At 40.1% G+C, this 15,121-nt stretch overlaps 1 protein-coding gene across 1 annotated transcript; it reads right to left on the reverse strand.

The window, feature by feature from the left end:
* Window positions 1-5,202: 5,202 nt before the first annotated feature.
* LOC310926255 (gap junction alpha-3 protein-like) lies at window positions 5,203-7,516 on the reverse strand (the record flags this gene model as incomplete). The annotated part of the gene is made up of 3 exons (XM_083888353.1): window positions 5,203-6,019; window positions 6,426-6,979; window positions 7,448-7,516. The coding sequence occupies 3 exons, from the start codon at window positions 7,514-7,516 to the stop codon at window positions 5,203-5,205; spliced, it is 1,440 nt and encodes a 479-aa protein (XP_083744479.1).
* Window positions 7,517-15,121: the final 7,605 nt, after the last annotated feature.

Genomic DNA, 15,121 nt, shown 5'->3' on the forward strand with positions numbered 1-15,121 from the left:
TCTCTCGTTGAAGGTTACCCTAAAACCCTGAAGGAGTTTGGCATTGAAGGACATGTGGACGCTGCTTTTGTCTGTCTGGATGAACACATAATCCAAGATGAGGATACTGAGAACCAGTATCAGTGTGTTTGTGAATGTGTAATATTAATATAACTAATAAATAATATGTATGAGTGTATGAATTTATACGAAAATTTAAAATCTCTATACAGAGAGTTTGATTTGGGGGTATACAGGAGCAGCACGAGATGTATGAGCTTTATATTAGTTGACTTTTGATTAACAAACATTTTTCTTTCAACAGGAAAACAAATGTATGATGTTGACCCAGGGCAGTGACTGCAGATGTTCCTCTGCCCTTAGCTGCCATTGATGGTGGTCTGTGTTGTCAAGGGCTCTCAGTTTGTATGGTAGTGCTCAGATACTGGCTATGGGCAGAATCACCACCAACCCTCAAAATGTCACTTCTGGGTGTTGGCAGTAAAGTCAATGAGTCGTGTTTTTGTTGTTGTTTTTGGCAATAGAACATTTCATTTGCAAAGTAATATTAATTAACCTGCAAGTTCATCTTTCTTTGACTGCCCGTAATGACTGATGAAAAAGTCACTACTGCATTGTGGAATCCAATTTTTTTTACAGATATACAATCACAAACTGCATGCTTTACATTAAAAATAAGTCGAACAATTTCACATAAAATGAGTCCCAAGGAATACAAGCAAGTGTCAATAAAAAGTTGTAAGAAATAGTAATAGTGTTCCATAAACAGCTAAGGTTAAGACAGGATGATAATTGATCAATTATCACTGTAATCAAATCAAATTGTGAGACCAGCATGTCACAGAGTTTCTATATTAAAGGTGCCATACGTAAGAATGTGGCCAAAAACGGTTACTACATTCAAATTCAAAATACCGAGGTCTTTTTCTGACGTAACTGGTAACATGGTTGCTCGGTAGCTGAGACTCTACTGACTGCAATGATTGGTAGATGGCGGTAGGTGGCGCCACATGCCAAAACATGATTTCAAAACATAAACATGATTTGCAGTCTGCAAAAGATTATTTTTAATGCAAATATTTTGTCTGTACTGTTGTTGTTGGTGAGTTCAGTTTGTTATATGAACATTATTCCTGAGTCTCTGTGACATATTAGGAGGATTTTACGGCCAGTTGCTTTAGATTTATTACATAATGCACCTTTAATACATTATTTGTTATTGTTTTCTGTCATTTTGAGTTGGCAGGTTAACTGAGGCTCATTAGAAATAGTTTTATGGAGAAAAGCCTGAGGAGAATCATTAAAGCAGTGTTTGACCACTAGAGGACCTACTGTACAAATACACGTGTTAGTGAGTTGATTTAAAACCACTTGTTGCAGATCTACAGTTCATGTAACCATCTCTATGCGGGTGTGAAGATCCACGCTGTTGGCTTTCACTGTTACTTTATCATTCAGGTCAGACTGAAGCACGAAAGAATCATAGAAACATTTATTTCCAATAAGGCCTACACATAAACCAGAAAATAAAAGTTCCTCGTGGATGAATCATTGTGTAAAATCTGACATACCTATCATGCTGTTATCTGCATTTGTAGAATTTCATATAAAATATACAGTGCTTTTGACAGCCTATAGACAGAAGGTCCCGTATTGGAACAGCATTAGCAGGCATTCACAGCCTTTTCACTCTCTGAAGAGGTTTTTGTTCAACCAAAATCCCTGGGATTTTCAGCAGGGATAAAAGAAGAGCTGGTCTCAGCACAGCTTCATGGGTGAGGCCATGAGGCCATGAGATGTAATTCCCAGGCATCAGATGCTGAAATCTTTGAAACGTTTATTTGTGTGTGATGTGTTTTATACATTTTTTATTGCAAGATATTGCAGCTATTGCAGCCTGTTTTTACTTGAAGAAGGGTTGAAATAAAAAAAAAGAAATACATGTTGCACAGATTGATGTTTCTGACCATGCCTATGTTTGTTGATTCCCAAAGGTTCGACAGCATTTTACCATTTTTCAGTGGTTGCTTACGGTTTGTTGGGAGTGAAGTATTGTTTTTAGTGGCTCTGTGTGTCTGTCTGTTTGTTTGTTTGTTTGTTTGTGCTTCCACACTTGCACTTGCCAGTATGACGAGCACAGGCTTGTTGTGTGAATGGGGTAAAGCCTTCTTTCTAACAGTAGGTGGTTGCAGTGTACAAAATATTGCTGTCAGTTTAAGTTGGAGGATCAACGGTTTTTCTTTTGTGATTCTCAAGTGGAAAATAATCTGTGCCATGACAGACAACAACCAGTTAGGTACAAAAAGTTTATTCAGTAACAGTTCTTTCAACATCTGAGGTAAATGGACATTTACATCAACATGTTCTTCAACATAAGAGTCAGACACGAGGCACTTCTCTTTAAAGACAGTCACTTTACAATAGCAGTAAAAAGCAGGAAGTTGTTCTTCATTTTTAACATGTGGTAGTCTGTTTCCCTGCTCGTCAGGTTGCCATGAAAAATCCCATTGCACAACTTTTTTCCAAAATGGGATATCTGATTAAAGGCACATCTGTGGTGTAAAATTTGGGATAAAAACATATCTCCCAATCCAGATTCAGAACAGAGTCATTTCTTGTGATTATATTATTGCTATAAATAAAAATATCCCCCCTCCTGTCAAACACCATTTGTTATTGTTCCTTTCTGTTTATATTTGTCATATCCTCACAACAGTGGTCTTTCTATCTAGCTGTGCAAATTTTATTTACATATTAAAATATATTAAAAAAAAAACAGCTTGGAAAGAAAAAGGTTATGAAAAAACATTTCCGCAATAAAAATAGTGTGACATCATGTAATTTTCTCTCTTTCTTGTCTCTGATAATAAATAAATCAGTGTGTGGTTTGGCACAAATTTTGCTTAAATCTTTGGTAAAATCATTCACATCACAGCTGACATTATTTTTTCTGAAAACTTGTGTGACTGTGAAAAGTTGTGTGTCTCGAGACCGGTCTTGGTCTCTGTCTTTTACGTGGTCTCGGTCTTGTCTCTGGTTGTGGTATTGTCTTGGTGTCAGTTAAGGCGGTCTTGACTGTCAGACGGAGTCTGTGCACCGACCATGGAGGAAGTACTGAACAAATATTTTTAAAGGAGACATATTATACCCTATTTCTACCTTCCTGGCAGTTGTGGCTGAAATTTTATTTGGTCTACCTGACCGTGGTTTGGTTTCAACAGACCCCCTCATTTTCCACTTTTTCATTAGAGTTTGAACACAGCTGGCACATTGGCATTCTCCATTCCGGAGATATTTTCTTATATCTCTTTCTTGAAGATGGTTACCTTTAATAGACATTCAAACCCGTTTGTGTCAAGTTGTGTGCATATTATCAGGCCAAATCACCAGGGTATGTACATTTTTGATCGGGGTAATTTGGGTAGTTTCTGTTGTCTTGTCTTTAAAAATAGTAAACAGTTGTTTGACAATAAATGAGTGAACGTTTTTGTGTTTTCATTCACATTTTCAAGTGGCCTAGAAATCATACATTCTGCCGGGGTATGTAAACTTAAAAGAATTGTATAAAAATCATCTAAGGGCTGAAAGTTTGTGTAGAACTCTGTGCTGCACTGTACAGCCAAGAATAGAACACTTTGCGTACAAAGTATTGTTTTTATTATTTGATTCTGAATGTTAAAGAAAACAGGCTGCTGTGAGGCAGGAATTAACGAAGAGGGAAAAAAATGTACATTCCTACAGGGGGGTATTTGTGAAAAACTAATAGGAATAAAATCAATTTCTCCAATTATATTGCTTTTGTTCTTTTAAGTCTACAAGCTACTGTATATTCAGCAACTCGTCTAGAAAATAAACTTCCTCAAAACAGAACACCTTGCAGAACCCGACAGTCCTGTTACACACTGCAAACACAAGCATCAGAAGGAAAGTGTACTGATTTATGCTCTGTTCAAGCTGCAAAGCTACACATTGCTCAACAAAGAAAGAATTTGCTTATATATTGAATATGTATTATTCTTTATTTGCATGAGCCTTTCTAACTTTTTTTTTTCTTTTTTTGCATAAAGTGACCAGTATAAGCACTTGGTTCCTTAAGGTTTTCTTGCAGCTTGATCGAAACTTCTTATTAAAATATAAGTAGTTGTCAAATATCATGTGTAGGGTCTATCAACATTGATCGCACACATGTTAATAAACTTTATAATGTTGAAACTGATGTTACGGCAGAGATGTTATTTGGCAAACACTGAAACAAGGGTGTTCACACACACACAACTTGTTTTTATATCTTAGTGAGGACACATCAGAGACATAATGCATTCCCTAGCCCCTTATCCTAACCTTAACCATCACATCTAGGTGTAAAAACAGGTCTTAACCCTGAAAAAAGCCCTTCAAAGTTATCCCCACAAAGATAGATTTCTATGTTTTTCTGAGCCTCACATAGATATAAATACAAGTACTCCCACACACACAGGGTGGGACTGCTCAGTCCTAAGATTGTGCATCCCTCTCTTCGTTGAAACACACACAGACTCACTGTTTCAAACACACAGCTCCATCATCCTGACACAAGATAAAATAAAACAAAAGTGCAAACCTCTCCTTTGATGTAAATGAAACATGCTATGGGAATTAAATGATTCTTTCTCTCTTTTTTTTTGCTTAGTCATGGTGGCTTTGCAGCCATTTTGTCGCTGGTTTATAAACACTTTCATTTAAATCAGTGAAATTGACTTCATTTTAAAATGTAAGGAAACGTTAAAACAAAACACAATGGTGCCAGAGGTGTCACTGGAGGATTTTTGAGCAAAGCATGCATAAACTAATGTTGTAAAGTTGACATATCACTACTGATTGGTAAACAGAGCTTCAGCAGAGGGAACTCACTCAGTGTAATCTGGCCAAACTCTTCTTCTTTTTCCTATTTCTGCTTCATAAATCTGAGATTAAAATCAGCAGCCACCTGTTTATCATCTGCCTTGCAGAGCGTCAGTCTTTTGTGTGCTGCGTTTGTGTAGATTTCCTGCATATACAGTGTGTATGTGAGATTGTGTATATGTGTGTGAGTGTGAGTGTGTGTGTGTGTGTGTGTGTGTGTGTGTGTGTGTGTGTGTGTGTGTGTGTGTGTGTGTGTGTGTGTGTGTGTGTGTGTGTGTGTGTGTGTGTGTGTGTGTGTGTGTGTGTGTGTGTGTGTTTTAGCTACACTGCCAGGTCATCAGGTCGAGCTCTGCTGCTCTTGTTGGCGTGACTGGACTTCCAGACGTCTGACGCTGCAGCAGATGGAGGCTGATGCATCTCTGCCCAGGTGACCACGGTAAAGTCATCATGGGGGAGCAGACCAGATGCTGTGGTCACAGCGTTTTCCTCTTCCACCGCCGTCTCCTCCGGCATGAGGGAGTAAAGAGGGGTATTACGAGGAAGTGTAGGAAACATGGAGCGTTCTTCTTCAGGTGTTAGAGTTGCCTCCTCCTGAGGAGTGGAGGATGAGGAAGATGAGGAGGAGGAGCATTTTCCATTCAGATCGTAGAGCTCCAGTGCCATGTTGTTCCAGTTCTGCTCCAGTGCAGTCAGCTGCCCCTGGCTTCCGATGCTCATATTGTCTCTGCCGCCATAAAAAGAAGCAGACAGGTTCTCCAACAGGAAGTCATCTGGGTGGTAATCTGTGCCATCCCCCTTGACCTCGGCTGCCACGGGGGTGACAGCTACGTTTGGGTTCGAAGTAATTACTGCGTTTGTGGCTTCTTCTGGACCGCAGGCTCCACCCCCCACCATGCTCACAGTGGCATACACCGGCAAACAGTCGAGCACCGATGGGAATTTCCGCTCAGGAATCATCTCTGGGTCACTGGGGTCCTTCCTGCTCAACGGCAGCGACTCGCTGTCAGGTACAAACTCGTTGGTGACACCCTGTTTGACTTTCTTCCAGCCCAGGTGGTAGATCTCCAGCAGGTTGAGGACCAGGGAGACACAGGCAACCACCAACATGAATATGATGAAGATGGTCTTTTCAGTGGGCCTGGGATGAGAAATAAACCAATTGATTTAATACACAAATAAAGACAATTTTTGACATAATTATTCTGTGGAAATGATGATCTTGTATATCTTTAAAATGAAAACGGTTCCTTAGAATAAGCCTTTTATTTACATTTTAGCCAAAGGCCCTGCTATACAAAGGCTGCCATGTTTCTACAGCAGCCCATACAGGACAAAACCAAATCGTTTGTATGTGAAGGCCACCGGAGTTTGTAGTTCCTTGACGAGCTTAAGAAAGAGTCCTGCATTTCTTACACTCTTTCTCAGTGGTCCTTTGTGATTACACTATTATGATTGCAGACTACATGGGCATGAGCAAATGGACACAAGCAAAAAACAAAGACAACTCAACCAGATAAAGTCCTCAGTGAGTCCTACTTTCTAACCTGGAGATGAAGCAGTCCACTGTATTGGGGCAGGGCCAGCGGCGACATTTATAGAGTGGCTTCAGACGGAAGCCGTAGAGGAAGTACTGTCCCAGGATGAAGCCCACCTCAAACAGAGTTTTGAAGATGATGTTAAAGATGTATGTCTTCAGCAACGCCCCACGGATCCGGATCTTCCCGTGCTCATCACGAATAGGTGGCTTCTCCTTTTTACCGCCTCCTCCATCACCGACCCTATTGTGATAAAGGGGGTCATGGTCTTCCTGGTGTTGCCCAATCTTTCTGAGCTCCTCCTCCCTCTCCCTCCTCTTCTCCTCCATGCGGACTATGTGCAGCACATGGCCCAGGTAGATCAGGGTGGGCGTTGAGACAAAGATGATTTGCAGCACCCAGAAGCGGATATGTGAGATGGGGAAGGCCTCATCGTAGCAGACGTTCTCGCAACCGGGCTGTTGTGTGTTGCAGGTGAAGTCCGACTGCTCGTCTCCCCAGACTTCTTCAGCTGCTGCGCCCAGTACCAAGATGCGAAAGATGAAGAGGACAGTCAGCCAAACCTGGGGAGGAAGAAGGGAGAGGTTATCAGAGCAAACAGCCCAGAATGAGAAGGCTGGAAAAAAAAAAAAAATGTTCTCAATCAAATAAAACCATGTGATTCTACCGTCTTATATGTGAATATGTTCTGATTAATTTGCTTTTCTATGACAGTAAAGTAAATATAATTTTCAGAGTTGTATGGATTACACATATAATCAATTAACTGAGAAAAACTATTCATATCTTGAACGTCTTATCCTTGCATAAGTGTAAAGTTATAGATAATATTTTGATGGCATCATGTAATTAATGCTCCATCTTGTTTTGAATCTACAACCCTATCATGTACTTGACTATGCTATATGTATGTATAAGTAAAAAATATATATATTATTAGATATTTTATTTAATCTTGCTTTCTACAACCGAGCTCTGCAAAAATAATGCAATGTGATTTTCATCAAGTTAACCAATACTTAGAGAATCACCTTTCCAATCACAGTGGAGTGTTCTTGAGCGTTCTCCAGCAGCCGCCCCAGAAAACTCCAGTCACCCATGCTTCACTTGATTTTCTAGCCTGGAGAAAGACATGAGAGTCTGTGGTGAAGAGCAGGGAAGTGGAAATGAGCAGGAAACAGTTATCTTCACTCAGTCTCTGGTGCTGTTTTCAGTTGCCGTAATCTGACTGAAGGTATTCAAAGACCTGTACCAGATTTTGAGCTGGCAACAAAATAACAAAAATAATCATTAAAAACAGAGGGAAAGAGGACTTACGAAAATGTTGTATTATCGGTTTTAAATCCATGGACCAGAAATCACAAGAAAATCAATATCTGGAAAGAGGAGAATAGATATGTGTCAACTTTATAGTTCACAAATCATTGATGCTAACATATATGATTACATACAGTAACTCTTCTTTTACTTAGTCCACTAAAATAATGTTATATTATTTGCTTTTACAAGGGCTGCACATTTTTGAATAAAGGCATATTGTCGACAATGTTGTTAAAATAAACTGCTGCATTTTATGGTCACATCTGGTTTTATGGTCTCTCATCTCAATTGGGATGACATTAATGACATGTGCAGCCTTATTATTTACTTAAAGTGACATTTATCACCTGATAAACTGATCAACTGAAAGTCCAACATTTACTCTGCGGAGGGACAAAACTATGTCTTTACTAAGTAAATAAGAAAACATTTTTTAATGAAATGGCTTTAAATCAGTACCTTTGTGAGTGTCGCGACAGTAGTGCTGATCATTTTGATAGAGTAAACTGTTGCTTGAAACTTCTATAAACCATTACAATCATTACACATTATTTAAAGAAGCTGTTAAAGTGTTGATGTAGTTTCCATATTTCAGATTGGAATAAATTACAACAACTCCACTGCCTGTATCTGTGCTGGTAATTGTCTACCAGTGTCATATCTTATACACACTGTGTATGTGTGTGTGTGTGTGCATTTTCATAGACATGCACACATGTCTATGTTTGTGTGTGTGTGTGTGTGTGTGTGTGTGTGTGTGTGTGTGTGTGTGTGTGTGTGTGTGTGTGTGTGTGTGTGTGTGTGTGTGTGTGTGTGTGTGTGTGTGTGTGTGTGGCAGACAATAGCTGCCATCTGTGGGAAGTGAATGAGTGGATAACAGGTTGTCCCTGTTGAAAGCTGGACTCATCACATCCCAGGAATGCTGAGGGGGCAAATGTTTTCCTGGGATCAACTGATGCACGCGCGCACACAGACACACACACATACACACACACACACACACACACAAATACAGTAGAATAGACTCCATCTCTATTTCTGAACCAGTACAAAAACAACCTAACATTCTAGTCTTGAATCTGATTTGAAAATTAAAGGTACAACAACTACATAAAAGATCAGAATACACCAATGAGTTCCACAGAGGAACATGGCAAATGCCGAAATAAGAACAATGAAGTTGTCTGTTACGATACCCCTTTACAACACTAATACAATTCTCCTTGACTGATATCATGGCATCTCTGATATACAGCTGGACAAAGAAACAAATAGCTAACAAAATAAAGAACCCAATTTAGTGATGCTCCCATCTACTGTAACAGCAGCACTTGAACATGAACATGATGTGTTGACATGATGAAATACCATCTGTCATGACAGACAATGAGAAGCTGCCAGATGGACATTGTCTCGTCTGGTATGTGCTTTTGATGGATCAGAGGTCTTTGTGCAACAACAGCCCAAACAGTTAACTCCTGGCTTCCCATTTGCACCTGAAAATGCTGTAAGTCATGAAGACAGTGTCAGTGACCCAAAATTAGCTGGATACACGTCCATAAATATGACAATTCAGTTAGATCAACCAAGGCAAGCTCATATACCTGTGCTAAACATGTAATAGTGGGGAAAAAAATGAAAAGTAAAGGAATAGAGGAGCCGATTTCAGTAAAATATCTAATTGTGATGTTTGTGACATATTTGATTTAAGATAAAACTGTAACAGTCAAGTTTCACTTCAATAGATTTAACACAAGGTGGAGCATTTCAGCATGACATGAGAAACATGAGAACTCAGTGATATAGTTTTTAATATGTATGCATATTTTAAGTTGGAAAAGAACACGGAGCAACCAACGATAAAAAGAAAAAAATTAATGGAGTATGTTGCAATTTGTTAATTTCAAATTGCAGTTTTCGAAGTGAATTGAATAAAAGTGCAAAAAAAAATGAGACAGATGTGGTGAATACAGTTGCACCAAACCACAACAAATCTACTGTGCTAAATGTGTCATGATTTCTAAAGTGCAATATAAATATAAATAAAGACAGTAGTGTACACATTTGATGGCATAAATGTATGTGGATGTGCATTATTGTCTTAAATGTCTTTGTTTGAGACAGTGAAAATCATAAAAATATAGACTTTGAGTGATAGGTCATTTGCAGAGAGTCTCAACAGTGTCTCACCCACTCAGTTAAAGTAGGGTGAATAAGGAATATTATTATATTATATTATATACGCCTAAAATATGTGTATTTCCCACAAGCTGGTAAAAGCAGCATGAGCGGAGTTGATAATCCAGCAGGTGGAAGGATGATAATCCCTACTTCATCACCTCCTCCTCTTCCCTCCCACTTCAACATCAGCATCACTTCATCCTCAACACCATCTGCTTACCGTCGTCTCCCAGCCAGCAGCGCGCGTCTCCTCCTCCTCTCACTTCTGTCCCTCTTGTCTTATTTTGAGTCCCACGCGTGGGCTCAAAGCGACTGAGCGAGGAGTCTGTGAGATTAGTTAGAGAGAGAGAGAGAAAGTTAATGAAAACGCGAGGGTTTTTTTTGTTGTTTTTTCAAAGTGGGTGCGCGTGAAAAATCTGTCCCACGAAGGCAAAGCGCAGTGGGTGCGTCCCGCGTGGCCAAGGCCAACCGCCACTGTCACACACTGGCGTGTCCCTGCATGGGGTGGGGAGGTGGGGGTGAAGGGTTTGTGTGTGCGTGGATGTGTTTGGACAAATCCACTTCATCAGTCGTTTATCAGACAAGTCGAACTTTAACAGTCACTTTTAAATCAATGAAAACACGTTTATTTTAACTTCTAACATTAAATGACTACTGCTGATGTAGGAGAGTGTACTGAAATATTGGACTGGAGTAAAAGTACTAGTAAATAATGGAATTTACTTAAGTACAGTTCAGGTAAAAGTACTGGACTGAAACAAATATTCTCATTCTGGTTCTATATATTTAGGTTTTGTGTTTTAATGTCTAATTTGCTCATTTTTAACACGTTTTTCTTAATTATTATTGTGCAACATAATTCTTATAATGTCTGTTGTCGGTTTTGCAAAAAACACCCCCGCTCCAAATAAAAATTACTGTAAAAAAAAAAAAAAAGAAGAGAAATAACCAAATAAAACATGTCAACACAAAAACTGAGGGATGTACATTGTGTCACTATTGACCGGATTATCACATAAAACATTATTCTGGCGATTTAAGCTTCCCAGATTTTAGACATTTGAGGCGCCTAATATTTTACTCCAAACTCCAAGCTGACATTGCAGATTTGTTCATTAGCAGGAATGTATGATCTATAATGCTTATTTTGCCACATACACTAATTATAGTTGGTGGCAGGCTTTTAGACAGCAGGGCATACTGAAAATACAGTTATTCCCTTAATTGCAACACTAAAGCGTCTTCTACACAAAGATTGAGCCCCCGGAGAGAAAACAATGAAAAGTGCGCTCTGCTCTTAAGAGTCTGTCACCACATTTTACTAAGATCTACTCAGATCCCCTGCACTTCATTGCGACTGTACTTGATCCTCATCATAAGAATCATTATTTGGATGTAAATATAAAGCTGTGCTTCGAGAAATGATCCAGGCTGTGTTAGAGCCCGCTAGGAGAGGGAGAAGACCATAGCGCAGAGAATACCCCATTTTTACGTGAAATTTTCAAAATCTCTGCATGACCCACAATTTTCCAGGAGGGGGGACACCCTCTAAAAAAATCCTAGCTAAAAGCTAAACTCTGAAAGGGGGCAGCACCTTGTGTAATTTAAAACCCCTGTGCCTACCTGATACATCATGGACCTGCAGGGTACCTTGCAGGCCAACAAAAAAATAGAACAATTTGGAAAAAAAAAAGAAGTATGTATACAGCATGTAGTATGCATATATTAGTTTGATAAGTCTGTTCACAGTGTTTTACATTGTGTTTGGTGGGCAATATACTTTTTTAAATTACTTTCATTGTTGTTATTGTTGACTTTAATGTTGGCTCCGGGAGTATAGGGTCGGGGGCCCTTTGTTAAGGGCCGTCCGGGCCCTGTACGACCGGAGCAGGAGCTTGGTTCGCATTGCCGGCAGTAAGTCAGACTTGTTCCCAGTGCATGTTGGACTCCAGCAGGGCTGCCCTTTGTCACCGGTTCTGTTCATTATTTTTATGGACAGAATTTCTAGGCGCAGCCAGGGGCCGGAGGGAGTCCGGTTCGGGAGCAGCTGGATTTCATCTCTGCTCTTTGCAGATGATGTGGTCTTGATGGCTCCTTCGAACCGGGAACTCCAGGATGCGCAGCTGCGATGAGAATCAGCACCTCTAAGTCCGAGGCCATGGTTCTCGACCGGAAAAAGGAGTTTAAGTATCTCCGGGTCTTGTTCACGAGTGGGGGAAGGATGGAGCATGAGATTGACAGGCGGATCGGGGCAGCGGCTGCAGTAATGCGGCCATTGTATCGGTCTGTTGTGGTGAAGAAGGAGCTGAGCCGAAAGGCGAAGCTCTCGATTTACCGGTCAATCTACGTTCCTACCCTCACCTATGGTCATGAACTTTGGGTTGTGACCGAAAGAACAAGATCCCGGATACAAGCGGCTGAAATTAGTTTTTTCCGCAGGGTGGCAGAGCGCTCCCTTAGAAATAGGGTGAGGAGCTCTGTCACCCGGGAGGAGCTCGGATTAGAGCCGCTGCTCCTACACATCGAGAGGAGCCAGCTGAGGTGGCTCGGGCATCTGTGCCCCCTGGATACCTCCCTCGGGAGGTGTTCCTGGCATGTCCCACCGGGAGGAGACCCAGAGGAAGACCCAGGACACGCTGGAGTAACTACGTCACTCGGCTGGCCTGGGAACGCCTTGGGGTCCCCCCGGAAGAGCTGGAGGAAGTGTCCTGTGAGAGGGAGGTCTGGGCGTCCCTTCTCAGACTGCTGATGGATGTTGAATCCTCTGTTTCAGGATTGCAAGTTTCCAGGGTCAGGGTGAGTGGGAAGCCCACTGCTTCAACTTGGCCCTGGTGTCTCCTCATGGCAGAGGTGCTTGGACAGGAGCACTCCATTGCTCCGCCAGACAATGAGTCCTTAGGTGGAGGAGGAGGAGGATGGTGGTGGCCAAACCCAACTACAACCTCAATGGGTGCGTGTGTGTGTGTGTGTTTATGTATGTATGTATGTATGTATATATACATATATATACACAGGCACATATACACACACACACATATCACAAGTTTGGCTATGTAAGTACATTCATAAACTTATTTACGCACTTCCCTGTAAATCCCAGCATTTATATACCCGTCTCTCCTATAAGATCTAATATGGGGTGTTCACTGGTGTTCACGTTTACAAGTAGTTGCACTCACCCGTTCTCCACTGATTCATTAATTGTAATTGGCAACTAATCAATTGCCTAGCCCAGATGTCTGCAACCTTTAGGATGAAAAGAGCCATTTTTGTCGTCTCTCCGCCCAAATAAAATTAATTTGGAGCCGCAAAAAAACCCACAAAATGAAGATAATAACACGTATAAAGGTTTTTATACAGACATACTATATACAATAGTAATAGTCTCTTTCATTTATGACATTTAAGAACTACAACATGTTCAGTTTATACCCAACCTCTTACAAAGTGGAGCAAAAACAAAACACATATTGAAGTAGACCTGTTATGTGGATACAAAGATAGACAGGACACATCCAAAACGTGTACTGAATATTGCATTTTACGTCAACGTTGGATGTGATGCACAAGATATTAAAATACTTTTATTTGTCGCCTTGATCTCTAAAGCTACAAAGAACCACTGCAGGGTGGCTGAAGAGCCACATGTGACTCCAGAGCCGCAGGTTGCAGACCCCTGGCCTAGTCCTAATATTTGGATTACCACAGACATTTTAACCTGCTCTTTGAAACTGAATAACATTGTATTTACTTTAGGAGCATTTTTACAATGCAGAAGACGGTAGTGGGTATCTGGCATGGCGACTGAAGTTTGTCCAAAAGGAAGCATCAGAGGGACAAAAGAAGACCTTCCATCAGTCACCACTAATTGGTAGCTATGTGACATTGATTGGGGTTGGACTTGGTCTCATTCATGATATGTATATGTAAACTACTGCATAAGCAAAAACATTTTTTCAGTCATACTGTTTTAGTCACTCTTATTAAGTGTGTTTCTGACACAACTGAATCCTACTTTTCATCTGGAGACACAACTGGATGTTTGTTGTTTTTTCGTTTTAAACTACATTAAGTACATTATCATCATGTGGAGTAAAAAAGGAACAATGAAAAATTACTCTGCTTTGACAGTAAATTTCACTCTATTTAGACTGGGACCAAATATTATCTTTTTCAGAGTAAAATATTTGTCAATTTGGGTCAAATTTACTCAGATAAATTAACTGCGTAAACCCTACAATATCTTTATTATACATGTGAATATATTGTCTGTACATAATCCTATTATACAACTGTACTAACAAAAAAGAAACTGAGAATCACAAAAATTCACTTGACATCTTCTCAAACACTCAACAGGCTCCACCGCAGCCATAAAGTCTCTGTAAAGTCTGTAAGTCTCTGTAATGTCAGAATGATCCACTTTATTGCTGCTCCCTCAGTTTGATACGAGTAACTTCTGGTTTGTCTTATTGTGCAACTTCTCTCTGCTGGTTCTGCTGCACAAGGTTCTCTTCCTCCGACCCCTGAAACCTCTGAGACAGAAGACGACAAACAGAAAAATATGTTATGCATTAACCCTTCATTAAGGCATCATTATGGACATTTTTGTCCATTTGGGCAAATTGGTCCGCTTGATCTTGCCATCATGTTGGATGTGTTTTTTTGGAATTCAGTAAAACATTTCTAATAGATCAATACAAAATTGATCATACTTTTAAGTCTTTGGAGGACAAAAATGTCCACTTCCAAAAACGCTCAAAACTACCAAACATTCTGGGGGGGATAAGCTTTGTTTTATTATCCAAACAAGAATTGGCAGCCGGTCAAAAAAATGGTATAGGTAACAGGTTAGGAGGTTGTATTTTTGGTACCCAACCATTTATTTAAGATTTATCAAGTTTTTATGATTAAATAATAGGTGCATTATGTAATAAATCTAAAGCAACTGGCTATAAAATCCTCCTAATATGTCACAGAGACTCAGGAATAATGTTCATATAACAAACTGAACTCACCAACAACAACAGTACAGCCTAAATCATTGCAGTCAGTAGAGTCTCATCTGCTGAGCAACCACGGGTTGCCAGTTACGTCAGAAAATGAAACCTAGTAACCATTTTTGGCCACATTCTTACATATGGCACCTTTAAATAACTGATTTCTGCTGATTTATCACCCCCCTCTCTGACTGATGAATATTT

This window comes from Microchirus variegatus, assembly GCF_963457635.1.
Source record: "Microchirus variegatus genome assembly, chromosome: 1".
Classification (NCBI taxonomy): Eukaryota; Metazoa; Chordata; class Actinopteri; order Pleuronectiformes; family Soleidae; genus Microchirus; species Microchirus variegatus.